The sequence below is a fragment of the Bombus vancouverensis genome, chromosome 15 (genome assembly GCF_051014615.1).
Source record: "Bombus vancouverensis nearcticus chromosome 15, iyBomVanc1_principal, whole genome shotgun sequence".
Classification (NCBI taxonomy): Eukaryota; Metazoa; Arthropoda; class Insecta; order Hymenoptera; family Apidae; genus Bombus; species Bombus vancouverensis.
This window is the reverse complement of record NC_134925.1, coordinates 11,988,558-12,016,167: the sequence shown is the minus strand read 5'-3', so window position 1 is coordinate 12,016,167 and position 27,610 is coordinate 11,988,558. Positions and strand designations below refer to the sequence as shown.

Below are 27,610 nucleotides of genomic sequence, written 5' to 3'. Positions count from 1 at the left end.
TAGTTCAACGCAATAAACAAACAAATTACAAAGAATAGCGTAATAAAAAATTATTGTCGTTGAGAGTTCTAACCTGTATTTCGTAGGAAAATAACCGTAACAAATTTCATTTCTAATGTTGGCTGAAACGCGCGTATTTAATATCGCGTAACAAAGGCGCCGCACGACATACTTTGCAAAAGGAAACTTTACGTTGTCGCTCTCCTTTCTCCGTTCGTACGTAGCGCGTAATTGTCGCCGAGTGGCGACAAGTAGAAAGTGCACACAAGGGTGTAATTTGAAATTACGGTTAATGCGTACATGAAGGTCGTAATGTACACTTAACACAGTGCTGAAAAAACAGAGACGACAGGGAAGACACGGTTGATAAGGGCGTAAAAAAAGAAAACGAAGGAGGCGGTATAATGAGAGAAAAGAAGCAAGAAAGAGCACGAAAGAGCCCGCTTTGAGGGTTTCACTGTTTGATGTGACCCGACGGCGGATGCAAGGACGGATGTTCCACTGTCTCAAAAAATTCACAGGCCTCTTACGCGTCTAATGGTCGAATACGCGCGACTCTTTTCTCACATAAGCAGGTACCCACGCTTTGATACGACGAACCGAATAACGAAAAGATGTGTCACAAGAAAAGCGTAATGCAATTGAATAAGAGTAAACTTTCCAAAATGATACTTTGACGCAATCGTTGTAAGTAAATTATCTTGTCGATACTCGATTACATGGCAAATAGAAATTATCGAGATGAAAGCGTGAAAATTTTACGCGATGGTTAAATATCGAAGTTGAATAAGTTAATTGGAAATTGCGCGTAAATGTAAAAAATCTAAAACGATAACGCAAGGATGATCGGGGCATTTTTCTAGCAACTTCGAAGTTTGAATCACTTCCACCGTGGAAGGAGAATTGCGCTACGTCACCATAACAAAAATGAGATGACCGAAAGTTTCGATAGAACGTAAGCCGTATTACCTGGCATTCTCGGCCCTACGACCACGAAGAAGACGTTCGTCGAAGTTTCGAAAAAGTCGCGAATTCTAGGACGCGAGAAATATTGCCAGGCATCCATCTTGGACCCTCATCAAGAGAAGTCTCGGAGGGTCTCTTTCAGTCGTTACGGGCTGTCACGTTGGGTCACTCAAGGGTCAACGACACCCGAAGGAGCTCTCGCAGCTCGTCGGTCATCTACCGACGAGTTATGGGGCTGGCTGCTAGCCGTTGTTTTCGCAATTCACCTTTAATACGTCTCTGGACGCTGCCATTATCTTCCGTCACCGCGTGCAAATTGTACTTGCCGGCTACCATACCGTATAAACGTCCCGGGAAACCTGCCTCTCCTGATACCGGGACAAACCTAGCCACGACTACAAATTACGAGCCACATATTCGCATTTAGCTGTTCATTAGGAAGACAAATGGCTGGCGATAATTTGAATAAGCTACGCATACGATTCTTAAGGTGTTCTACGTTTTAAACGTTTCTTTTCATCGTAGAAGTGAAATAATTACGGATTCGAATTTGTTTCGTTCGTATGACCATGACGTATTTCTCTTTCGTTGAAAACGTAAAAATGTAAAAGCAAGTTTGCCAGGAAGAGTAAATTTTAATATCAGTTAGCGAAATAAATAAAATGCGAGAAGTAAAAAGTCTCGAGTTTGTAATTGTTTCCGAGCGTTTCTTCTTCGTGTGCAATTACGCGTGAGCAAAGCACCGTTTAGAAATTCCATTCGATCGAAGTTATGTATATACGTCCGCGGAAATGGCAGAATGCGATGGCGCCGAAGTCCGCGTCGACTTGGATCGCTTTTACTTATCCTCTGCACTCTCGAACATCGAAATCTCCCGGTCCGATATTACGCTTTGACTCCACTTCTAAATCGAGTTCGTTCAAAAGCCTCTCTCTTTGACAGAAAGTTTAACCGTTCGCCGACCTCGCCAGTATACCGTTAACGTCTCGGTCAAGCTTTTTCGAAGAACTTTGTAGAACGCGGTCGACGAACGATGTAAGTACAACTCGAAGGCAGCTCGTCCTGTGGTCGAGCTTTCTATTTGAACACGATCCCTACGCGATTCCGATTCCCTAGTCAATGTGTTTTTCAGTTGGTCATCGGTCGTCCAAAGCGGACGAATCGATATATCACAGCACGCAGTTCGCTGACTGCGTCGCGGGAAAGTGGATTTCGATAACCTAGGGACGCTCTATTGCATTTTTATTTAGTTTCACGGGCATTAAGGGCCAACCTGATTACCGCGCGCGACGCGCTGGATGGAACGGCAAAGTAACTAGGGAGAGGGTCGAAAAAAAAAAGGACACGATCGAGGGTAGGGTTGTGACGCGGCTATGAAAACAGAACACGAGGGAACAGAATTAAGTGTCTCAGCTCTAGAGTATCGAACGGCAATTAGATTTACCAGCCTCGCCCCACCCTTTTACTTTCGCTTCGTCTGCTGAACATAGCTTACTTCTATAATTAGCAGTCAGACCGGATGAATACGATAAATAATCCAGTATATTAATCAGTATCGTAATTGATGCCTGTTAGAGCTAGCCATGGTTGTGGCTGAATAAAATTTATGGCCACGGTCGTTTATCTTCAACCTGTGTATACGATTAATGCATCGGTCGGAGTAATAGTTGACATTTAAACGAGCAGATGCTTCGTTAAGTACGAACGCGGAAATCTGCTGCTCGTAGGTATTGTAACGTCGCGATAATACCTGCATAGTTTCCAACAGAGTGCGCAGTTTCAAAAGTTTCTAGTGCCAAGTACCAATAAAAGCATTCAGGAGGTTTGTTAAGCATTTATAAAGTAGAGAATTAAAGAGATTTTAGATTAAATTTACTAACAAAGGATTCAAGTAAATGTACGTGCCTACGAATATCGTAGAACAAATGCAAAACATATCAAATGAAAACACGCGGCGTTTGAAATAACGAACACTTCTTTACTGAATGATAAATCGGACTGAAAATGTTATATACCACAGGTTATTCTCGAAACAACAACGCAACATTAATATTAATATCAATATTAATTGTCGTAAACAGCAGATTCTCTGCGTGTAAACTCATAAAGAAGAATTACTTTCGACGACGATTCTAATCTGGTATCTATCCCTCGATTGATACAGCTTTCGTACAAAGTTCGATTGGAAATTACGTTATCCCGAAGGAATAGGTGATATTTAAGCAACCGAAACTAATGCCACGTAGAAAGGGATATATTCTTTGGAATTTCCATGAATCTACTATACCCACGATCATTATCGACTCGCTATAACGGATCGTAACGATCAGTGATAGCTATCGTAGAGTAAAGAAAAGATGCGCAGACTGCTGTTAGATGCCGATACGAGGTCGTAGATCGTGGAAGCGATGGCGACGACAATGCAACAGATACAAGTATAGCAAGTAGAAAAAGGTGCGGCTGAAGAAGGCTCGCAAGAGCATGAGAGGTTGCACGTAGTAGGAAGATACGTTGCCAAGAGTAGGAGAGAGGGTAAATATTACATAAGATAATGCTTCTCCTTTTTCTTTTTGGCTGCAGACCCCGTGGATGTGTCCCTCTAGTCGATATCAGCTGCCCTCGATATCTACAACCCTCGCTTCTTCCTTTACCTCCGACGCTCTACGTGTTTCCCTATATTCTCTTCTCCACAGGCCTATTCCCGGGCCCATTATCCCACTATGCCTCTCTCAGCTACGTACGAAGTAGGTGAGTGTAAGATTTTCCATTTAGTCTGTGAAATGATGTCGTCACCATAGCAACGGAGGCTCAAATTCGAGTGGTTGATAAAATGCAAACGGGCAAGTGCCTTTTCGTGAAAGTGAAACGATCGTGCGTTCGAGAAAACCATTAAGATATAAAATATTGAATTTCGGTAAGTTTTTATTACAAACTCACTGGTTTCGATTCGTATTAAAACGCGTAATACGTAAACTTACGCGTTAAGCTCTATCGTTTCGTTAATGTGTAATGTATTAACTAATGCATTTAACGCAGATACATATATGTATTCGGTGCTTTCTACGTATTTCATTTTTTAAAAAGGCAAAAACATTTCACTAAAATATTCATTTTAATTCTGGTTAAAGAACTATTATTCTGCAGGGAGAGAGAGAGAGAGAGTTTCATCAAATATGATTCCAAGCACAAGAAGAAATCATACTTAATTAAACGAATCCGAGTTCATACAAGAGTTTCTGAAAACTTTTTTCTTATACAACGTATAAGGTGAACGAACAAGTTCCACTGAAAAAATGTATCTTTTATATGTGAAACCTAGTGGGAAAAAACTTTCGTTTCCATGTTTACCATGGGAAGACTTTGATTACATTTTTGCAGCGATGTCTTCATGGTGTCGCAACATTCGAAAATAGGAGGTTAAATGAGATATAAAGTAAAAACGTATTAAGAATCATCGAATGAGTCTACTAGAAAAGCGTTTGTTCGATATCTATCGAATTTTATGATAGACGAAGAACAAACCTTGACAACTAAAGCCCAAGAACGCTTTATGTTCTCCACAAATAGATACAGTTTCGATCCATCGTAATAAAGTAGAACCTAGACGGTTACAACCTCTATAACCTGCAAACAAAATACAGTTTGTAAAAATAACCATGGCGATTCCCCAGAAAACATATTGCTACCATTGGGAATTGCGACACACAGGTTGGGAATTTGGATTCTGCTGCAGTATACTGTAATGCCTATCAATAGAAATCTATTACTTTATGCATTACAGTGTATTACGAAATCTTTTTTAATCTTTTCTGTATCTTAATCTTTAATCTTTTCTGTATCGTTGTAAAATATTTTCGATAATCCACGTTACGTGAAAACTTGTGCGAGTATGCTGCATACACGTGAATACGCATTGCTTTTCTTACATTACTCTTTCTGTCAAGAATATATCTATCATAATCCTAATATAGTAGTATTACCTAACCCATATGCACCTTTGTTCTTTCTTCCTTTTTCCGTGCAATGGTTCCTTCATACTCCAATAGCTTTCAAGCGGGAATACGAGGAATATAGTATTATGCCTGCATCGGTGAGCAGAGGTTTTGCATTTTCCAACCTAATGGATCTTACAATTCGGTTAAACACTCGACTGATCCTTTTCGAACGATCTGCGATAGGCGCGTTTAACCAACATTGTGTTGACGTGTGCAGGAACGAACGATTTACAGAATTCTGATTCTTTAATAAGATTAAAAACTTTCCAACTTGTAATACGTGAATAGAAGGGGAAAGAAAACACGTTCTGGGAAGTTAAATGGTAACTTCACGGTCTGATATAAACTTCAAGAATATCTTGATTTTCCCTTACCAAAAACATTTTATTGTGTGATATTTAAAACTGAACAAAGCGAATACAAGGATCGTAAAAACACCTTAACCGATCAGATAAACGATGTTGGGAAAAAGTTACGCGAACGATAATCACGATATCATTGATGAAATAATTATTTACCGATAGCGATGTAAGTGTACAAGGTGAACTATAGTCACACAATGATAGTGCGATATTATTATTTGTACAATAACCTGCCGTTCCCTTGTTCGTTCACCCCATCCACCAAGCGTATAAAAAAGACAAAGGCCTTCATAGCACCTGACCTCGCCGCCATTTTTGTCTTCCTCCCACCTGGTAGCCTGGACTAGAGTCCACCGTAATCACGAGAGAAAGCTAGCAGGGGAGAACGCTCGTAGACAAGGGGGATACACGACGCTTTCTTTTTTCTTTTTTCTTTTTTTTTTTTTTTGTGTATCAACCCACGAATACACGTAGCTCACAGGACGTAGAAGCGGCCTCGTGCATAATGTATGAGTGACGCGAAAGCCCGTCATTTCAAGCCGCACGGCCGCTTTCCTTTTGTGACATCGATCTGGTGGCGTCTCAATAATTCAGCGCGGGAACAGCGCAAGGCGCACAAGCACCATCGCCATTGCCGCGGCCACCGGTATCGGTGTACCATCACCTGCATCGCCATCGGCTACACGAACACCCTCTTCGATGTTCCTTCGTTTCCGTTATCCTTTCGATACGCTGCTTGCTGACCAGCTCGTTCCCAAGTCGAGAACCACCTCGGCAACTGCTCGCCATTCTTCCACCCTTCTGTCCGCAACCCGAGTGTTCGTCACGAGCACCGATAAGATCTCATCCGAGTTGCGCAATCGGACTTGTCAAACCACCCCTATTGCAGCCTCCAATGTTCAAGCCACCCAGCAGCAACCCCCTTTTCCCGTTTCTATCCCTTCCACTTCTGCGACCCTAGTGCCACGCGACCTCGACAATACCACCCTTGCGTCCGGCTGTCACTGACAACTGATCACCTCTCTCTCTCTCTCTCTCTCTCTCTCTCTCTCTCGGTCGCTCGCGCTCTCTCTCTCTCTCTTTCCCGGTTAACGAGAAATTAACACTAGACTGGTGCAAGCTGCATGCACGCGGCGCCGGGGCTTTGATGTCAATGCACGGTTTTCAAGAAGCGCGAGTTTTTCGAGATGTAAAAAAATCGATCAATGTCCACCACGATTTTTACGGTTGAATATAAAGAGTTCTCTCGTTTTATTTCTATTCTCTCATTTTCCTTTTTTATGTTTTTCAACCAGGCGTGCTACGATCCTTAATCAAATAAAGACGTCAACTTCGAAATCGCTTTGAATGTACCCAAGATAAAATAGAAAATAGTGAATGTACGAATATACGGTTTACATAACGTGTTATGTATACATAATGTCAGGTCAACTTGATAGCCTACGTTGTAAGAAGGGAAGTTAATAAATTATAATTATCTTGTTTACATGGTCGAGTGAAAACTAATCGTGAGCTGTGAGCAATGCAAGTTAACGGACTGCAAAATAGGATGCAGTTATTAAAGGAGAGGAGGCAGAAATTTGAAAATTATCGATTCTTTGTTCAATTTATTCGAGTGTATGCCACGTAATAAAGCTTACACGTGAGTACGCATCATTAGCAGGGGAAACAACGTGGCGCATTTTTTATATGCGGATGTCCGCGATCGATTGGCCTCGTTTGTCGGTTTATCGGAAAGAGTATAAAAATTTAATTACAACGACAATGATGTAACGTTAACGTTGACCAAACTTCGACGCTCGCAATTTTCACCAAGCTGACGGAATCGCTAAGTAAAACGAAATTAACGCCGAACCGAAACCTTTGGCTTCCTGTTCTTTCCCATTATCAACGGTAAAAATTGTTCGCGATAACACAGAACAAACAACGATACGTCTGTGATACGTTTCTTTGATGACCAACTGTGAATCACTTCACTCTGCTACAACACTGCTCTATTTTAAATTTTGGCTCGCAATCTTATCTTTGCAAATCGTTTCAACGAAAAATAATCAGGATCTGTATTCGTTTGGAAAAAAGATTGAACGGCCGTGATGAAATACTTGCGTGATCTGTGTTAATTAGATTAGCGTTTACTCGAAATTAGAGTCGGTATCAGTATCGTTTAATACGAAGCCATATGTTTTCTCGTATTACGTCCCTGGTGCTTAATAGAGCCGAATTCGCCTTAGATTCTAATCGATATATTTAAAAGCCGCAGACTAACACTCTGATTATAACATATATGGTATATATAGTATATATAGTATAATCAGTATATATACTATATATAGTATAATCAGAGTATAGTATAGGATAGCTAATAGCGTTTAACGTCGATAAATTGATCGATATTAAAGATTGTACTTTACGAAACGTGTAGATAATAGATTGAATACAATCTGCGTATTCTAATTTCACTGACAACATGCGAAGGTATTTACACACTTACGAAAAATATTGTATAAATTTGTTGGTATTTCATCGGCACTGTAACAAGACACGACTAATTGTAAACGTTGAAAAATACTTTGGTGATTCATTGTACACTTACAAAAGATATCGTATTACGCTTTATTAACCATTGTCGTTTGGAAACGAAGGAAGAATATTCGTTAAAGCACTTTCCGCAGGAAGAAAGAAAAAGAAGTTGGAACTACGATTTTTAAGCTCTCCTTGCCATCTGCAAGAACTTGGAAATGCTAAGGTACTTTAACGTACTTTGTACAAGAAGCCGATTACATAGCTTGTTAAGTCTCATCTAAGAAGTAACACGCTCATTTTAGTTGACAATACGCCGAGAACGTCGACAATAGGAACGACGATCGGAATTATCGAAATGCAGAATCTACCGATAGCCCAAAACCTCTCGAACAGAACGTTATTTTCCTTTAGCCCTCCTTCTAATCTTCCAAACATGCCTAGTGCTATATTTTAAAGCGTGTAATATTGTGTTTCAAAATAATATCAGAACGAAAAGATCGTAAAACGCCATGACGACACAGAGAGATCGAAGTAGGGTAGAAAGTGGGAGCGGAACGAAATGATTCTTTGTTCTCCCCTCATGGTGACGCAGTTACGTAATTCCATTATTTATAGCCAATACTCGCTAGTATCTGGGGGATGAAACGAAAGGAACGAGACCACAGCTTAGCCTAATTAATTTAGGAAGTCTGACTATTCTTCCGAGGAGAATAGAATTTCCAGAAACCCTTGCTCTGCTCGCATCGTAGTAGTTTCACTATAAGTTTCAATAGAAGAGGTACAATCGCGTAATATAGAAAATAATTTTGCTCTGATCTCTCTGTGATTCGATTCGATGTGTATAATTTTATGCGGATTATACAATTACGTATAAAATATCTTGTTTCTAAATTGTCTTATGAAAATGTTTATTTTAAAATATGAATAGGGATACACCTTAATACGATTTTGTTGTATACAATACGAGTTTGTATCGTACAAAGATCGTACTATTCTGTAACAAAAGTTTTCGCTCGTTATAGGCAGATATTTTTAAGAATAATTATTCAAATAATATTATTAATTGCAAATACGTGAGCGTAAAACTTATACCACCTCATACAGACTGCCAAACTTTTAACACACCTGGATCGAGGTTTCGATAGATCTCCCCTTCTCTTTTTCCCTAAAGCCCACCCTTGAAGCATGTGGCGTCTGTTAATTTTTTTCTCCCCTTTGAAACGTTCTCTACCTTTCTACCCTGGTGCGCTTTTTCGACGTTCAATCGGTCGGTCACCGGCTGAAGCTCAATCGTAATCGATGCTTTCCACTTCTGCCTTCTGGCTTTTGAGATAAAACGCAGCATTCTCGATGCTCGAGCTTGGTCTTTCAACAGGTTAATGTATTCGTTCAGAATAAATGGCTAATCAGCCGCTTTCTCTCTGAACAGAAATAGAATATTCGAGATCCGTTCTCGCCCGTTTATTTTCATTGAAACTCGAGATTATGAGATGCGTATTAGGACGAAACAAAGGGAGATCCATGTATACCGATGTTGCATTATTTACGGAAGAAGAAAATATGAAACGGCTGTAGGCCGTTGTAGGTATTTGCTTTTCTGAAACGTCGCCAAGTTTGACGAAAAGTAACGCGAATGGCATAAGTTAATGAACACTGTATCCCGAGAAACGTTGAAAAAAATAAGCACTCGCGATTTGTCGATACGAAAGGAGATGATAAAGTGCTCGTTAAAAAACGGCAACTAAAGGAATAATGAGCAAGGAGAGAGATTCGAACGAAGAGTGTGATAAAGCGAAGAAGACGGGAATCGGGAAAAGCGGGGTAGCACGAAGGACATCGAAGAGTCATAGACCGAAGGAATGGTAGAACGAGTACCCTGGAACGAGTTACGGAGGGTCGCTAATCGCGGACTCGGGTACCGAGAAACGCGGTAAAAGGATCTCTCGTGAGTTAGCGACGAGGGTTGCCTCGAGTCCACGCGCACATTCACCATAGCCCGTGGCTTCTTTACAAGCGTACACGGTATATGAATAATATCTGCCTCGGATATACGTATCGTGATAATATCGTTCGTGATCAGATTTTACAGTATCCTCGGGAGACTGGTACTTCTGGTTATACGGAATCGATATCACCCTTGAGAACGTTAAAATCTACTTCCTTTGCATCGATATATCTGTATTAGCATTTACCACACTGTCGCGCCACATCGATACAGTTTGGCAGTTCGTACACGTATTCGAACGCGATTTTTCGAACGCCGGAACGATCTATCACGGAAAGTATCAATTTTCGGAAAGTATCAATTTTTCAGTTCCCCGGAGCTTTTGAAAAATTCAATAATTATCCTGGGAATCGCATCCTATACGGAACATAATTTTCAGCGCAATTTGACCACCAACCGAGGATTTATGGTAGACGTATATGTGTGACAAATGGGTGGAAAAAAAGTCATGATGTTGGTGCTATACTTTCAAACTCGACACCGCGATTCAAACTGCAATTTTTCTGAAATATTGCCTGCAAAAACGTAAAGCAACGCTATGCGCAAATATCTCTATCAGTTACAAGGCTATGATGGATCGTACGTGTCGAGAAGATATCTCAAACTATCCCTTTTCGAACCATGAACTAAAAGGAAAAAACGAAAAGAAATAAAACGGAAGAAAAAACGTAAACTCGCGCAAGTACTCGGTCCTCGTATCGAAAAGAATCTCAACGCTTGGGTTTTTAGGCTTCGGCCGAACAAATGGTTTAGACGCGAATACCAGTTATTAGGACGAATGCGTATGACATAGCCGAGTGGATCCCGATGAAGATTCGTGAGACGAAAAGGGTCTGGAAGGGTCAGATAGAGGGCTTAGTCGTTGCACCCGCAACTCGACAGGCGAGCCGTGCTTGATAGGGGATGAGTGGACGTCTCATAGTTAGTGGAGGATCATCCGTAATTTATGGGAGATCGATCGACTTCGCATTGAGCTGCCACCCAGTGACGTAATCGATCGTGTACGATTACGTCACAGGATTCTCTATCCAGTTAGTGCGAGCAAGTAAGTAGTAGTCGAGGCGTCGTGTATTTCGAACGTTTGTCCTCGCATGTCAGGAAAAAATATCACGAAACCTGTGTCTGCGTCGACATAAACGGATGTCTGTCAACAAGATCAGCTTTATCACGCGAAAAATATAAATATCTCTTGATTAATTAAGTTAATGTATATACCTTCCATTCTCTGTCCGCATATTCCTGGCTTATACGTATATCGATCGCTTGTCAAAACTGTTAAATATACATCTTCGAAACATCGTTAATACCCAAATAAAGAGATCGATCAATATTTTGGGACGATGAAGAATTGATCACTCGTTGACAGTAATTTTCGTTCGCTTCGTTTTCCATTTTGTTCTCTATCGAATTAAGAGAATTAAACCAACGTTTTTAAAAAGACAAATTTATATTTCATTTAATCGGCGTTGTACGAGATCGTACGAGAGCTATAACCAAGATTATTACATGGAGGAAAGGTGATGAAACATATTCTGTCATATTTCACGGTTGCAAATTGTCTGTCATCCCCCAAGGGGATTGATCGCTTAATCCATAACGCCCCAGATCTCTTACTTTCCATATCAACATTTAAGTTTCCAAGTCCTTTTTAGGTCTCATCTTCTCGAGATGAAGTTCCCCGAAGTCATCAAAAAGCAACGCGGCCTGGTTCGTTCAAGTTTTCCTTACCAACTTTCACTTTGGTCCCTTTCTCTGCCTATTCCCATCTTCTCTCCTATCGCTAAGTAAATATTTTGTCAACAGTTTCCAAAGATGTTGCGTCTCATTGATATTTCCGTTGATAAAGTCAATTTGCACTGTTACTGGGAAAGAAGTAATTTCCGAACGCAAAAATAATATTCCAGTTCTTTTGCATCGCGCGATTAAAGAACGAATAACGAATGGAAGGGTGAATAAATGAATACGATGAAGATTTCAGCTCGCGATAACGCGTTAATTATACCGAGGCGAACGCTCAAAATTGATACTAGGTACGTACACGTTTTTCCTCTATCGTTTACCAATTCTACGGATTGCCCTATTATAATTGATCGAAACATTCACTAAACGTAGGATTAAATCGACGAGTTGTCAGCACGCGAAACAGAGAAGGATTTCGCGCTAAATTTTAGGGTTTACGATCCTGCGACAAACAGAAAATCACATTGGAAGTAGTTCCGTTGGCGCGATACGATTCGATGTATCACGTTGATAGACAGATCTTTCGCGCGATATACTTGAACGAGATCGTGCTTCGTTAAAGCCAGTTTCGTCTCCGTGGATCGTTCGTCGTGGCATAGGCCGCACGCTTCATCTACGGCCGAATTGGTGCAGAAGCGGCATAGCACGGCCGCTATCCAAATCCGCCATTATCGGAGCTCTTGCCGCCTCAGTAGGTATCTACTCGTGAAATCGTCGATGGCGGAAAAAAGACGAGGAAGAAGGGCAGAGAAACAGAAGAGAAGGAAGACTGACTGCTGAGCAGCAGAGGACGAAGGAAAACGAAGAAGCTGTGGGAGAGAAAGACAGGCGTAGAACGTCCGTAACGTCGGAAGAGCCGGGAGCAATTTCCGGTGGCTTTTGTGCGCCCTTTAAAAACGCGAGCTACGGGAGATGCCAAGAGGGCGGAGAAAAAGGGTAGCGAGGAGAAGTCGGTAGAGAGTTTTGCGAATGTACGTACGAGTGGTCCTTCTGGACCAACAAATCCCGGGGCAAGAGGGGGGGCGGGAGTCGAGAGGTTAACTGCAGGTCCTTTCGCGTTCTTCCTCTCCATTCGCGTGCTTTATATTTCCCTTTTCCTTCGTTGCGTTCTGATCCGAGTTTATCTCCTTATACGGTTCCCAGTTCACGGGAAAACGTATCTCCCAGCGGAATCACACCGATAACGAGGGAAATTTCAATGACCTTCGGTAAAACGAATAACTTCGCTTCGAGATAACACGTCGCCTCATCGACCAATCTTTCTCATTCTTTCATTTCTTACAAGTGATAGCAACGGAGGAGTATAAATTAGAAAACAACATGCGTTGATTTAACATAAATTTGTATATTCTATTTTAATGCTCATAGTGCTGCCGCAATACGATCAGCATCCTTACGAGTTTACCCGAAATCTATCTACTCAAGTTGCAGAAACCGTATAACGAATATCCATCTATCAACTTGTTCACTAAATGAATATTTGATTCTATAGAATGGAAAAGTTACGTCCAACGTTTCTTTCTGCGACGTTGCTTATCTGTTGATAGCTTAGTCTCTGATGTCATAATGCCATCGATACGATTTCTCTTTTGGGACCTATCGGCGAGAGAAAGAAATTATTTCCTCGATATTTTTTGTTCCATTTGGAATACACGCATATTTATACGTGCATATTCTATTAAATGATGTAAAAGAAACATTGTTTTCAAGATAGGTAAATCTCTTTAAAAACGTAATATCGCGTCATGACAGAAATATTTGTATCTAAATGTTTGAAATTGCCTATTCCTTCGTTAGATTACTTCTACATTTTTCGATGTTTTGCAAACAAAATCTCAATATTTCTAAAATTCTTGCGACCCAAGTTGAGTTACGTTGATAACACTTTGCCAGCAGAACAAACGAACGTAAAAACTGTACTTTGTTCGTTTGAAACTTTATTGACACCAACTCATTGATTCCAAAGCAATAATGCAGTAAGCAATTCTATTGCTTTCGAAGTACGTTAAACCGTATTTTCGCGGTGAAGCAATCTATTGTAGAGATTCTGATTGTCATATCGCTTTCTGCGAGACGTTCTCGCTTTCAAAGAAAGTTAATAAATTACCAAAAAGATGGAGTATGGCTAACGTGATACGAACTATTGTACATCAGTTCACAAAGAAAACGAACATGTGATATAGTTCTAAGGATAGCAAAACCGATGAAACATTCCGACAGACCTAACAGATGAAGGATAACTGAAATCGAAATGGTTATTTTAATTGTTAAAGATGAAGAAAATAGTCGAAACAATGTCTTCGGCTAAGAAAGTTGTTCGCATCGGAGGCCGTCGTGATCCGTGCTAATAGATATCATTTCATCTCATCTCACGAAGAAGACCTAAGCCACGAGGAACGTTTTCCTATTACGGCTTCGGTCGGAGTCTCCCTTTTGCGCGTACGACATGCACGTATATATATATATATATATATACACGTATACACGTGGTATATGTGTTTGTGTATAGAGACACACATACATAGCTGTATACCTCCTTTCCAGGGATAGAATCCCGACCCTTAGTACCTTCGAAAGCCTTCGCTTGCCTGGCCGTGTCCCGGTTTTCTTTCTTTTTCGGGGACACCAACATGGGGTCCTAGAAAGCGCCCGCGCGCTTCTTTGATTGGCCAAATACTATGGGGTTTCATCGATATAAGACGAGATAGACAGAGACGATCGAAAGAAGAAGGACGGTGGAATCGAAAGGCTCAGTTAGGAAGGAAGACAGAGGGTGAATTACAAGGACAGAAACAGTAGAAGCAGCAAAAGGGAAAAGAGGCGGGGGAGATTGGTGGCGAGGTGGTTGGACGAGCGGATAGCAAGGGATTTCCAGCAGAATAAGAGAGACAGACGGAAAACGAGAAGGAGGAAGAGACGGCAGGAGGTAGAAAAGAGAGAGAGAGGGAGAGAGAAGGGGGGAGAGAGAGGGAGAGAGAGGGAGAAGGACATATATCGGCTGCTACGAGGGTGCGTGAGCTTTCTCTCAGAGGGTGCGTAGAGTCAAAGAGGGGGACATCGGAAGGAGAAAGGGCCGACAGGGTCGCAGAGGGGCGATGGGCGAGAGGCTAGAAGGGAACAGGAGGGTGGGAGAGAAAAGGAAGAAGGGGGATAGCGGCCGGGAGGGTGGGTAGTGGGGGATGAAAGGGAGAAAACTAGAGGGTGCGTGTAGGCCTGGGGAATCAGTCGCGGACGAGCTGCGTTCGGGGTTTTATCTGTAGCGCTCTGTCCTTCCCGTCTCCTTCGCACTCTCGTCGCGCGTTCTGTCCCTCTTTTTCTATCCCGAAAGGACGCTTTACCACGTACGTACATAGACGCACACGTCTACGCACACGTCTACGCACACACATATTCCCCGGACATTCGCGCGAAAAGCCCGCGCACTTTATTCGTATACGTGTTCGCGGAATATCGTGGCGAAAACGTGCACGAAAAAACAAGAAAAGAGAAAGAAGGTGGAAAACAGACGGAGACAGGCTGCCAACCCGGTTCTCCTTTCATGCAGTGGAAAATCGCGGGCGGAAACACGTGCAATATAAAACGACGCTTCGGAGATTCTCGGAGGCGCGCGGATGCGCGACGAATTAAATACGTTCGTGTCGTCCTGCGCCGTGATCGTTGCGTCGCATCGCATTGTACTCGCGTGTCGTCGCACACGACAGTGAACTACGCTTTTATTCGATAGATCTCGTTAATTTTGCGGTGATATCGCGGCGTTCAGGTGTACTTCATCTCGAGATATCGCCTAGTTTGTTTTCGTTCTTCTTTGCGAGATTGTTTACGCGCGAGCCGAAACTGTTACCAATGGTTCATATAGTGGAAGTTGTATCGTCGCGTCGGAACGACTTACAAATGGTGAGTGAGAATCTTATTCGTGCAAATTAATGCAAATTATACCAATGTATCTGGGATTGAATTAATCAGGTCGATTATTTTCTACGAACGAACGAGTCCGTTGAGGTTCTTGAAGATTAAAGCGATCGCGCGTTAGCCCTTGGCGATAATTCGACGAAGGTGCAATACTTGGAATATCGTGTTTTCCTAAACGCATCAAGAATCTAGTCACGAAATCGTTGGCACAACGTACCAAGCTAACGCAGAAAATGCGTAACACGGTTGTAAAAACGAGGTGCCGATTCCGGCTATATAGACGTTCCGATAGACGGGTACGAAAATACATGGATCTAGGCGAGTTTACGAGCGACCGCGAATTTTCATGCACCGGCCCTCTTTATATCGGTCGCTCGCTCGTTCGCTCACGCATCGAACTCGTAAAAGATTTTCGTGCGTCTGTTTACGCGCGGTTATTTCTGGCGGCATATGCGCAACCGTTACGTTATATGTACCCATATGTTGTACAGGCTGTACGCGGAACGTTTACAATAGTACCTCCTCGCCCCGCTTTTGCATACGTACTGAGCTCGAATGCACGTGTACACGTGTGCACGCATACGTGTCGAAGGGCATTAGGCGCGCGTACGTGTGAGCGCACGCGAAGAAACGCAGCTGCTCGATAGCGGGCGTGTCTACGTTCCGGTCTGCGCTTCAACGTGTTTCACGAATCCCGCGAGTCTTTATCAACCGGCAGATAACGGGGTTAAATCCAACTTCGATCGATCCTATACCTATTACGAAGGGATTTTCAACTCTTCCTTTTTTCGACTTTTATCAAGTGGAACGCGATAAAATGAATTGTTTCCTCCGTTAACTTGAAACTTCCGGTGCTCCTGCCGGATGTGCCAAACGATTTCTCGATGTTTTAATCAAGGTATTGGTTTCTCCGTGTAATTTCGTTCCCCTTCGCGTTCTCGGCTGTTTCACACGGTAAAATGTACTCCCTACGTTTTAACTATTGCATCGAGAGCAACGCGTGGTAGTACGCACACATAAACGAACGAATGTCGACGTTTGAAGCGGAACTTTTCTATAATTTACTAATCTGTGTTTCAACCATTTGGGAACCTATATCGGAAAAGATTCAACGTTTCAACTTGCAGAAACGAAGAAATTTCTATCTATCGCTGTGTTATCAATTTTGTATGAAAATATGGATTTTTTATAAACACTGTCATATTTCACCGAATATGAACACATCTCGATGAAATCTATGACGCAATTTCGAAATTCAATTACGGTCTATAAATAGAAAACACGATAAATAATCGTTGGGAAGATTTTGCATAGACTATCGATGTTGCGGAGCGCAGAGGAGGATATGCCGTTTTCACGTAATATGCGACCTAGTTGCCGAGCGAAATTTATTATCTCGGATAAATGATGTACCTTCGATCGGTGGCTTCGCGTCCATTTACCTGTCTTCCTGTCGATCGGAGCTTCCTTCGCGTTGACGTTGCCCATCCTATATGTATGGTGTGCGTTTGTGTATCGGAAACGTTGAACAGAACACATGACGGGTTCTCACGAGAAGGCGGATCGGTGTTGATGCAGAGACGTACATCAATTAATGCAGCAGCACACGTGAATGTGCCAGCGCATAACGCCGTGGTAATGTAGCTCGCCACATGGCTCCGCTGCTTTGCTTGGCTCATCAATCCTAAAACCAGACCACCCGTTCTCCAACTTACCCATCGTGCCGGGCTCGAATGCGACGTGTACCACGATATAGATCGATATTTATTAAATATTTCGGGAACCACGCGTCACAACGTTAATTCTTAACGCGATCGATTATTTCTAACGTGTATATTAGTTTCCTTCGAAAAAATTTTAGCGAAAAGTTTAACGCAACCACACGCTAAACCATCGATTCTATAATTTTTCTGTACAATCGTATACGTAAACGACACGCGTGTTATTTTGTTGTGCATTATTTAAAGCTGCTAATCTACGTGACTTTGTTCCACGAATCGATGAATCAGTTACGTTTCACCGCATAATTAGATGATATGGTAGCGCGAGGTCCGCAAATGTAAGCCGCGAACCGCATACATGAAAACGGGCCCATGTCAAAAGCAACGTTAAACGTTTGTGAAAGTCGTGTCGGTGGTTTTCGACCGTCTGTCTGACAGAACACCGGCAACAATACCGCGATCGACGTAGACGTCGATCGGTGTCGTCGCCGTCGGCATCACGAAACAGAGGCACGAATAACGTTTGACATTTAATGCGCACCCAGGCATTGGCTTAGATTAGAATCGGTGAACGGTGATTGGCCTGGGGACGCGAAAGCTCACTCGACTCGAATGCTCTTTCGGCGGGGCTGTAGCCGGCGTTCAAATATTTGTAGAGTGTTAGGGAAAAAAGTGATCGGTAGTGGGTGGGGGTAGGCGAATAAAAAAAAGGAGTGAGAAATTGGATAGGCAGGCGACCGGGTGTTTCGTGCCGAAGAGGCGTGGTTGCGTAAAAAATTCGATGTCGAAACAGTGTATCATATTCTCTCGTGAACATAGCGGAGTTACTCGTTACACGACCAACAATAAGAAATATGTACACAAAGACTTTATCCTTCGTAAAGCATAAGTGCCCACACTTTTTGGCTAAGATGGGAAGACGCGATAACATATAGTTTGGTTGGTTCGTGTATCTAGGAAACGGTTGAACGATTAGCCGACGTTTTAATTTTTTACTTGTATCACTGACCGACTTTTCGCGCAGATATAATGCCACCTGCAATTACGAAGCTGCCAACGCTACAGATATGAAATATTGTTTATGTCAATTATAAATTTCATCGTTACGAATATAAAAAAAGAACAACAAGGAATAATTAAACAGAGCGCTTAATATTGACGTAATAATGAAACAGAGAAATTCTATCCGGCAATTATCGCATTCTTATTAATTACAGAAATGCCGATGTGGCGAAATACACATTATAATTTTAAAATTGCGTCGTGCATTGGAAGTATTATCGCGCGAGCGAACATTTGCACTTTGAACGATTCGAAAATATACGGACAGGAAGAAACTAGATCGAAGTTAAAATTAGAATTCCTTTAAACGAAGAACGACACAAACGATGGGCTGGATGAAAAAATAATTTCCTCGATAAACCGTGTTACCGTCGGTAACGTTAAATCAGGCTAACGCGTGCATTTTTTTGACCATATATTTTCCGACGCCCTCAGCTATGCTCGCGTATAGCTAGCGTTCGTTACACAACGTTACGTTCAATCGTGGCGTACTTCGCGCTTGACAATAAAACGTGAATCCTATTTATAATCACGATGAAAACACGCAAGCAAGCTAGCGTACAGGTAGACAGCCAGGCAATGTTCGAACGCGCTTTGGACGCAGGTGCGTGTTTATTCATACCACGTTGCGTCGTAACCCAGGTTTCAATATGAGTTATCACTGGGCCGAAGTCACATTGTTTGTCAGCATCAAAAAAAAAGTGACGCTGATAACTCGCTAACCGTGCGATATGACGGGCAAATTCATTTGGCAATTGTACGCAATACTGTCACCGTTGAAACAATAGGAGAGTTTTCTCTCTCTCTCTCTCTCTCTCTCTCTTTCACACGGGCGATGATTTTCATGATCGTTCTCATAGATACGTTCCATTATTGATCGCGTGCAGAAATAGCAACGATTGGTTCTTTAAAAAGAGAACAAAATCGTAGCGTGCGCTCGTCGAAATTCGATAGCTTAAATGATTCGATTCGTTTTGGAATTTCAATTAATTCACCAATTAGCTCGGCTAGAATCCGTTTAGACGTAATATGCTAGAAGGTAATTCGAACCGCTACGCTCCTCTGTGGCATCCGACGTGAACAGAGAAGAGCATTTGCTTTTGGAGCAGTCGACAAATTAGCTGTATTAGCGGTACAGGCGCGGGTACAGATTTCGCGGAGCACGGTTTCCGGTTGGATACGCGTGCGGCAAATTATTGAAGTTAACTCGAACCCAGCGATGCCTCTGCTGCCGCGCCCGCTGATTTCTCAACTTAAGAGTGCCGATAAACAGGTTTTATCATACCGCCTCTTCCAGATCATACTCCCAACTTTGACTCGTACTCGTTTTCTTATGGTTCGTGCCTCGATATTTTTTTCAACTTCGGATATTATTTATTTTATAAAGGAAAAAGAAGAAATATATACTAAGCACTAATACTAATACTAGAATATTATTATTTATACGTATACTATGTTCTCTTCCTATTTTGTCTTGTTTCGGTTTTCCTTATTTTAAATTCAAGCGTACCTATTCCTCCAGGGAGGGCTGATGAATTAGCGATCGAACGTAAAATAAGCTCGATGAAGGAAGAAAGAAAAAATGAACAAAATCGGAGTACTACAGGATGTAATTATACGTGGAGAGCTCACAATGGAAAGAAGAATACATCAATCATAAATTGGGGTGAGCAGACTGTAAGGTATCCTGATATCTGGCTTGTTACACGGTCACGACGGCATTAACTTGCCGAAGGGTAATCAAGTAATGAATACATCGCCGGCGAAGACCGTACGTATATAAATCATGCTGGAGAGGATGCCAGGGGCTACAGAGTGAGCCCTTATCTCCAATCAGTACATTGATTGCACGCAGCCAGGTCAAATACCGGGCTTCGCTCGACGGCTCGGCTCAGACACGATAGCTTATTCAATTTCCGAAGCGGCATTCACCATTCAATTCGGCAGTTATCAGCCTCCACCTATCCTCTATCTGGATTTTGCGTGGCTTTCTAGGAATCGTACTTCCCATAAGAGAAAAGAATTGGGTTATTCGAGACGAAGGATCGAGAGGGGCGAACGAGAGAGAGAGAGAGAGAGAGAGAGGGGAATATAGATATGGTTAATTTAATGCGTGTCATCAAAGTTTTGTCTCGCGACGCTGGAAGAGAGGCAAAATACGATGTACACGATTGATCGTACTGTATACCAATTTTATTATCGTCGACAACTTCTACGAAACGATCATCGTTTCGTTCTTATGCGTTATTCTACGAAATGGAATTAAATAGATACGATTACGCGATATATTTCCTAAAGCATATGGCTATTACTCAGCATCTATCCGGTAGAAGCAAGACGCGCTTCCCACAGTGTACGTAGATAATCGAGCTTAATTAATTGCTCGTGATGCGCGCTCTGGGCTGAGCAAACACATTTACTTATTACCATCCATCTTGAGTGGTGCCTCTCAAGGGAATCGATTTTCTAAGTGCACATGGCCGACGATGACACGAATTGTCGAAGAGTCGGCACGTGATCGCAACAAAATCGTTAAATAAAGGTGTGGTCCGTGTTACTCCCCTGTTTTAGCGGGGCTGCATTCTCAACCTTGGAAAGTATTTTTAGGTACCATATAAATTTCATGAGTCGTTATCTTTCCATTTGCTCGCAGTATTTCGCAACTTTCTATTGCGTCTACGTATCATGAACCCAGGAAAACTGACGGCACGTCGATGAAGAAGAAGTTTGTCGTCGTCGCATTATAATATCTTTCCTGAAAAAACCGAAGCCCTAAAAATATTCCTCGCGATCGTAGTTTTTCGTGAACGACCATGTTTTTAAGCTTTAAACTTAGTCGAATTCTTGGTAATTCCGTATGCATCCCGTGAACAACCTTTTGCGCTTCGAGTGACAGATACATTTTCTTTAACGCTTTACCGCCCATAATCAACCGAATAAATAAAATCAGTTAACGATGTGAATGAACGTTATTACATGATCACCAGGGTATGGCTCCGCGCTAATCGATCGATTATCGAGATACAGCGTTTCCAGTGATTATATCCCAGTGTACAACGTTGACTACGTAAAACCGTGATAAAATTGGTAAAACGACGACGAAACATATATTACTATAAAGCTACGCGAACTTTGTGAGGGTGAATCGCGACGCTGACCTTTAAAAATATAACAGCAAGGAACGATTTATCACACTCCTAACCGTATCGATATCCTCAAAGTCAGTGAACTCGACGAAATTATCGACTGACATCCATTTTGTACGCTAATCAACTACGGGAGAGGGTGTGGTGACTATTTGGCCATGAAGCCACCGTTAACGAGCACTAGTTAATACTCGTCTACATTAATCGCCACGTCCATACCACAATACGGACCGTAGAAGTCTCGCTTGGTGATCGTTATTGACTGGTACAGATCCCTTGGGTCGTAAGTGACATTTACACGATGCATACAGCGTTAAACTTCCCTGGAGAGTCGGGAAAGGGGCAAAACGTCGTATCTCAGTTCTAGTATCTATACGGACACAGGGTTCCCCTGACAACGAGACAACAACAAACGCCTAATAGCCAGTGCTGGACTCAAAGTTTAATTTCCTGACTACAGGACAGTGTTTAAAGTGACCTGCAGACCTTCGTCCTCGCCTCCTTACTCATTGTTCTCCCTCATTATCCGTGAAACTACGCGTCTTCCTGTTTCTGTTCCTTTCCGTACCTTCCTTTCTCACTTTCACGGATTTTCCTGTTTATTTAAACTTTACCTGCCGAGACCACGTTTCGTGCCCTCGCCCGCCGACCAACCTAGAAACGGACACAGTGTGTAATAATTTCCACGGGGTATTAAACAATAAGCAATGATGACTACCTTCTCTTGAGACGTATCTCATGCTATGTAGTTACATTACAATTTAATCGATCCCTCGACGGTGATCAGAGTTACGAGCTTGTGCGATGGGAGCAATTTATTCCCCATTAGTGAAAATCAGATTGTCAGACGTCCAATGTATGTTAAACCTTGCTTAAATGCTTCGTTACGCTTAGAAGGAACGAATTAGATGGTACATTTATGCATAATACATCGATATATCGTCATGGGAGGTAATCCGAGTAAAACAAAGTAAGTAACTCGAAGATAATTATGCCATAAATCGTTGTTTCGATCTAAAAGTACTTAAAGTGTTACGCATAAGGCAGGAGTATGGTCCTACCGTCGTATCTACTTTTATTTTTAACCTACAGTTTCTTTAATTAAAAGGAAAACATTTCCTCTCTACGTGTATGGTTCGATAATATTCGAAAGGTTGATGCGAGGATACACGCTAATAAAATAGAATTTAATTGAAAGACCGAGGAACAACGTACTACGTAACGGACTTTGAACCCGGAAATCTTCGTTGCGCTTGGCGGGTATAGCGTTTGAACGAGATCCACGTGGTCGTGGCACTGACCCCTGCGAAGCAACCCCTCGTGGTATCTGACATGCATACAGCTTGGGGAAAAAGTTTCGGGGTTGCCACGTATATTTCTACCCCAGTGGGTTCTCTCCCCGCTATTCTTGCTGGAGATGGTGCATAATGAAAAAAAACATCGAGTCAGAAGACAGATGGTCGCGATGCTCGGTCATATTATGCCCACGTTAAGAAACAGATTCTCGAGCTTGCGATGAAATTTATCGTCCACAGTTGCATGGCATGTTGCTTTTCATGCCGCTAGCTTTGAAAGATACATATCCCTCTTTTATCGAACCATATATCGAAGTTTCTCAATAAAGAGTTCACACACATTTTTATCAACTCGTAACTAGGACTAAAAGAATCAACGAAAGTACATAGAATCGAGCACCTAATCGTTTAAACGTCGAATAATCTAATTCAAATCTGACGTCTGCATTCCCGAAGAAAAGTGTAAAGAGGCGGAAAAACAAAATTCTCGTGAACAGTTTCAGGGTAACACAGCCCTGGAAGGACCACGGAAGGTTTCAAAGTGACAAAAAGGAGGATCCTGAGACCAAAACAGCCAACCGAAAATAGAAAGAGAAGAGGGAGGAGGAAGAGAGGGAAAGAGAGAAAGTTAGGGTCGTTGCATGGGAGAAGGAATCGGAGTACAGTCCCGTGTCCCCCGCGTCATGAATCATGCATTGTCATCCCCTAGGAATGAACTAGAGCGCTCTGTGGTCGCGCGACCCGTCCGACAAATAAACAATGTTATTTGTTCTCTGGGATCTCGACCCATTCGCAGTGGTCCAAAAGATTTCGTGAGGACGGAAGGACGAGTGTCGGAGTTCCGCACTTTCGCAAACCAAAACGGCGAGAGAAAGGATGAGAGAGGATCTCCTTTCCCGGCATCTATTTCTTTATCTCGTTCTAACTCTACTTCTTTCCCTCTCTCTCACGTTTTCGCCTTCTCTTTGTTCCTCGTCACCATTTTCCATTCGCTACCTTTATTTTCTCGGAATCACACCTGTCAACGACAGGGATGCTGTTTAAACAAGACCGAACGTGACGAGACCTAGACATACATATAGCCGAATCTCCATTCATACGCAAATAAGGAATCCTCTCTTCTGCTGTAAATCAATTGCCCGATCACATTCGTTACATAATTCTAATCGATTATTTTTCTTTCTGTTGCAGATGAACCGTCCTATTCAAGTCAAGCCGGCGGACAGTGAAAACCGCGGAGGTGAGAACAGGCAATCGAACCAGTATATCTGGCTCTCAGATTTCACTAATAAGATCGAATTTAAGTATAAAGACGATAGTTTTAGAGATATTTGAAATTTTAACCTAGCCGAATGATTAACTTACGATATTTTTTAGCATATACTTTCATACGGTACTAATGTTTCAAGATTTTTATTAGCATCCAGTGCTAGAATGAAAATTTTCTAGATTTTCAACGATTATCTTTTAACGACGCGATATATACGTAGGACTGATAATTTTAGAAACTTAGCTTCGTAATTCTACTTTGATATTTCCTACATTTCTTGAAAGCCGTTAAAGCTCTACCGATGGGGACGACGGTTATTGTATAGGTTACTACCGAAAGCTACAACTCTTTCGCTTATGGTAGCTCAAAATATATAACAAAAGCCGCGTTATCGATCAAAAGCTGCAATAAAAAATAACCGGTTTAATAGCGAGCAATGAAATACTTTTATTGAATTGAAAAGCATTCGCTATAACATGCAGTAATATACGTTAACAACCCATACGTAACTTTCAATCGAGCAAACACAAAAAGGCATGTCCTGATAAAAATTCGTTTCCATATAGTATGCGCATCGTACTGCAGTTACGTACTATTCATTAATTTCGAGGCATTGCAAATGGCATCGATATATACGTGCATATATTCGCGATCGTTTCAATCTTTTACGTTTCCACGCGAGCTAAACTTTATGTACATATATTCATCGGTACACGGATGGTGGATTATCGAACCTAACTTATTAAAAAATAAGATAACAATTGCCAGCTTATCGAGTTTACACAGGCTGGTTGTAACGGCAGACATAAAGATAAAACACAAATACAGTGAAACAAGTGACTCTGATATTCATTGGTGCATTTTCCTTAATGGCACGTTTGTTTTTTCGCTATGCGTCCTCGTCTAATTTTTCTCCGTCACGCCACAAGTTAGACCTTATAAATCATAGGAAATTTACCATCGTTGCTTGCTGCATACGTCCGCGTTTATCGCCTTGATCCGTTGTAGCGCCATGTAACTTCGTGTTAAAAGTTACATATCCCCATGTATCTAACTATAATATATTTTTCAAGTCATCCAATCCATTTACTCGCTATATCGATGTACGCCATTCTAACGGTACACTAGTTTTTGTTCTCCACGCCAAAAAAGTACTTTCTCGTTTCTACTATTTCTTCTAAATTCTAAATTCTAAACTCTTACTAAATTTAAACAATTCTAAGAACTAAATTTTAGAGTATGATATTCACTTGGTCCGCTAACGACGAGGAATTGATGTTTCAAGATTTGCAATGGTAATATTTTGAAAACAAGTTTCATCGTTTTGCCGTACGAACCTTCTACTATGAAAATACGATCGTACAAATAATCGTCGCGACTTTATCTGAACGAAATATGTACATATAGGATGTTCTGTGCAAGTTTTCATTACAACTCTATAATTTTATAATTCCAGTTTGCATAACGTTAGTACCTATTTATAATCATGAATACTCGGATAAGCGTAAAATTTAATCGAATATATTATGCAGGTGTGCGTGTCTCTCCTTTTATGAGAATTAAATAATTGATGCTTATGAAACAATTTAGATGATTAATTTCCATGAACATCATACCATCTTCTGTCAATATTAACTTCGCCTATTTAAATTATATATTTGTACTTTCTCACGTGGATTTTATTATTTGGTTTTGTCGGATAACGAATTCAACGACTGACGACTTGTACATTTTCTAAATATAATATTTAAAGAAAGATGTCAAACAGTTGAATAAGATTTAAACGATAGCGTAAGAAGTTGCAAAAAAAAGCTCTATTTTTACTGTATTTTTACCCATATCCTTATTGTTGCCGTTCAAACGCCGTGAAATGCGACGAAATCCGGCGAAGATATTTGCACGCATAATGGAATATTGCGAATAAGCCGTCCAAATATCGGTTCCCAAAATTCACGGAAACATGAACCCAAAGAACGTTGTACCGAGCAATTCGGTGAAGTTGATGCTGGCCCTCGAAATCGTTCGCTCAAACGGGTCTGAATAGAAACGCGCACGAGAAGTAAATCGCGCAAAGGGCGGAAGGAGATCACGAGCAACCTAGGGGAAAGGGTGGAGCAAAGTATATGAGAAGACGGAGAAAGAGGTAGACGAAAGGATGTAGTATTCAAGGAGAGATACCGAAGAAGGAGGAAAGCGGGTTAGAGAGTGGCGTGCACGAAAAGGGGGAGGTAGTAGATGAGGGGGGGCGTAATTCATATGCTAATCTGGCGTAGATGCCATTGTAATCTCCGGTCGCCTGCCTCGATGTGGCCCCACAAAGCCCCAGCTTGACGCGGATGCAGGAGGAGTGATCCAGAGCTTAACGCTGTCACTGCTTCTGCTTCTACCGTCTTACTGCAACCGGTATACCCCAACGTACATCACGCATCTGCGTAGTCGCAGACTTCAATCACTGTGTTATTGAATTTCGTCAACGACGACGATCCGTCTTCGATCCTCCCGCCACGTCATCTAGCGACGCCGCGCCGGTATCCTTTTGTCGTCGCGTATCTATATCTTCGACCCGCTGTATGTTGTGCTATTCTTACGTGTCATCGCAGTCGTGGGATTGTCTTTGAAAAGACACCCCATTCACCTCTGCGAAGCGAATATGAGGAATTTCTAACGCTACTTCAAAGAAATGATACGCGAGGCAAGAAGACAAAATCGACGTTCAATTTTATACAAAGCATCCTGCAGTCGAACGTTATATTTCTTGATACGACCTAAGCGTAAGTAGCGTCTAGTAGGTGAATTCTACTTTGAAACATTTTCTTATCAAAGATGTGTAGTGTGTTATTTCGCACTCCGGGGCTTGAACGAATCGACTTTAATCAACGAACCTTCGACGTCGGTATCTTTTTCGGTACTTTTATTTATATTTCGCTGGCGCAGAGCGGCGAACGAACGAAGCAACTGTGCTCGTAAAGATGATTCGAACAGTAAGAAACCTAAGTATGATCGATCGTCTCGCAAAAGCAGCCGGAATTAAGTGTACAACGACGAAAACAGATTTGAGAAATGCGTATCTCGCACGGAAGTTGTGCACGAACCCAAGGGTAGCCGAAGTTCCTGCGAGTGGATAAGGGTAGCTGGTGTACTAGAGCAGCTAGTTGAGCAAGTAGATAAGTTTCGATCCCTCGGCGATCCACCTTGCTTCCACCGCCATCACTCGCCCTACTATGTTCGAGCAGATAAACGTATCCTAGGATATCGGGACTCTCGAAAGCTGCCTTCATTGCTGGCAACTTTGAGTTAGCCGACGTGACGCAAGCGCCTCGGTCCGAAGCCGTTGCAAGAAATCCTTACGGATTATGAGAGGACGACGTGCTTCTTCGCAGTTCAGGGAAACGATGTGTCGTAAATAGCTACGGCGTAGGATAAAGTTACGTATGGGTCGATAATTGTAGCGTACTTAACAACCGGAAGCTCGTTAAGAACGGACAAATTTATACCGAATCAAATTAACAACCGGTAACCCTAAATTCGGATGAACGTCTCACTATCTAACTTTTTACAGAATTTTTGCATGATCAGAAGTTTCTTTGTTAATCGCGACTATGGTTCTAAAAATTCC

At 42.0% G+C, this 27,610-nt stretch overlaps 1 protein-coding gene across 9 annotated transcripts in view; it reads left to right on the top strand.

The window, feature by feature from the left end:
- Positions 1-27,610, top strand: part of bru3 (CUGBP Elav-like family member bruno 3) — a 586,628-nt gene that overhangs the window by 497,209 nt on the left and 61,809 nt on the right. For 5 of the 9 annotated variants that reach the window (XM_076624912.1, XM_076624913.1, XM_076624915.1 and 2 more), the window contains exons 1-2: positions 14,991-15,485; positions 23,916-23,964. In XM_076624912.1, the coding sequence (XP_076481027.1) occupies positions 15,435-15,485; positions 23,916-23,964 (100 nt within the window). In that variant the 5' untranslated portion in view covers positions 14,991-15,434. Of the gene's footprint in view, positions 1-14,990; positions 15,486-23,915; positions 23,965-27,610 lie in introns of those variants that run through there. The other 4 variants (XM_076624916.1, XM_033341227.2, XM_033341233.2 and 1 more) reach the window with 2 other exon arrangements.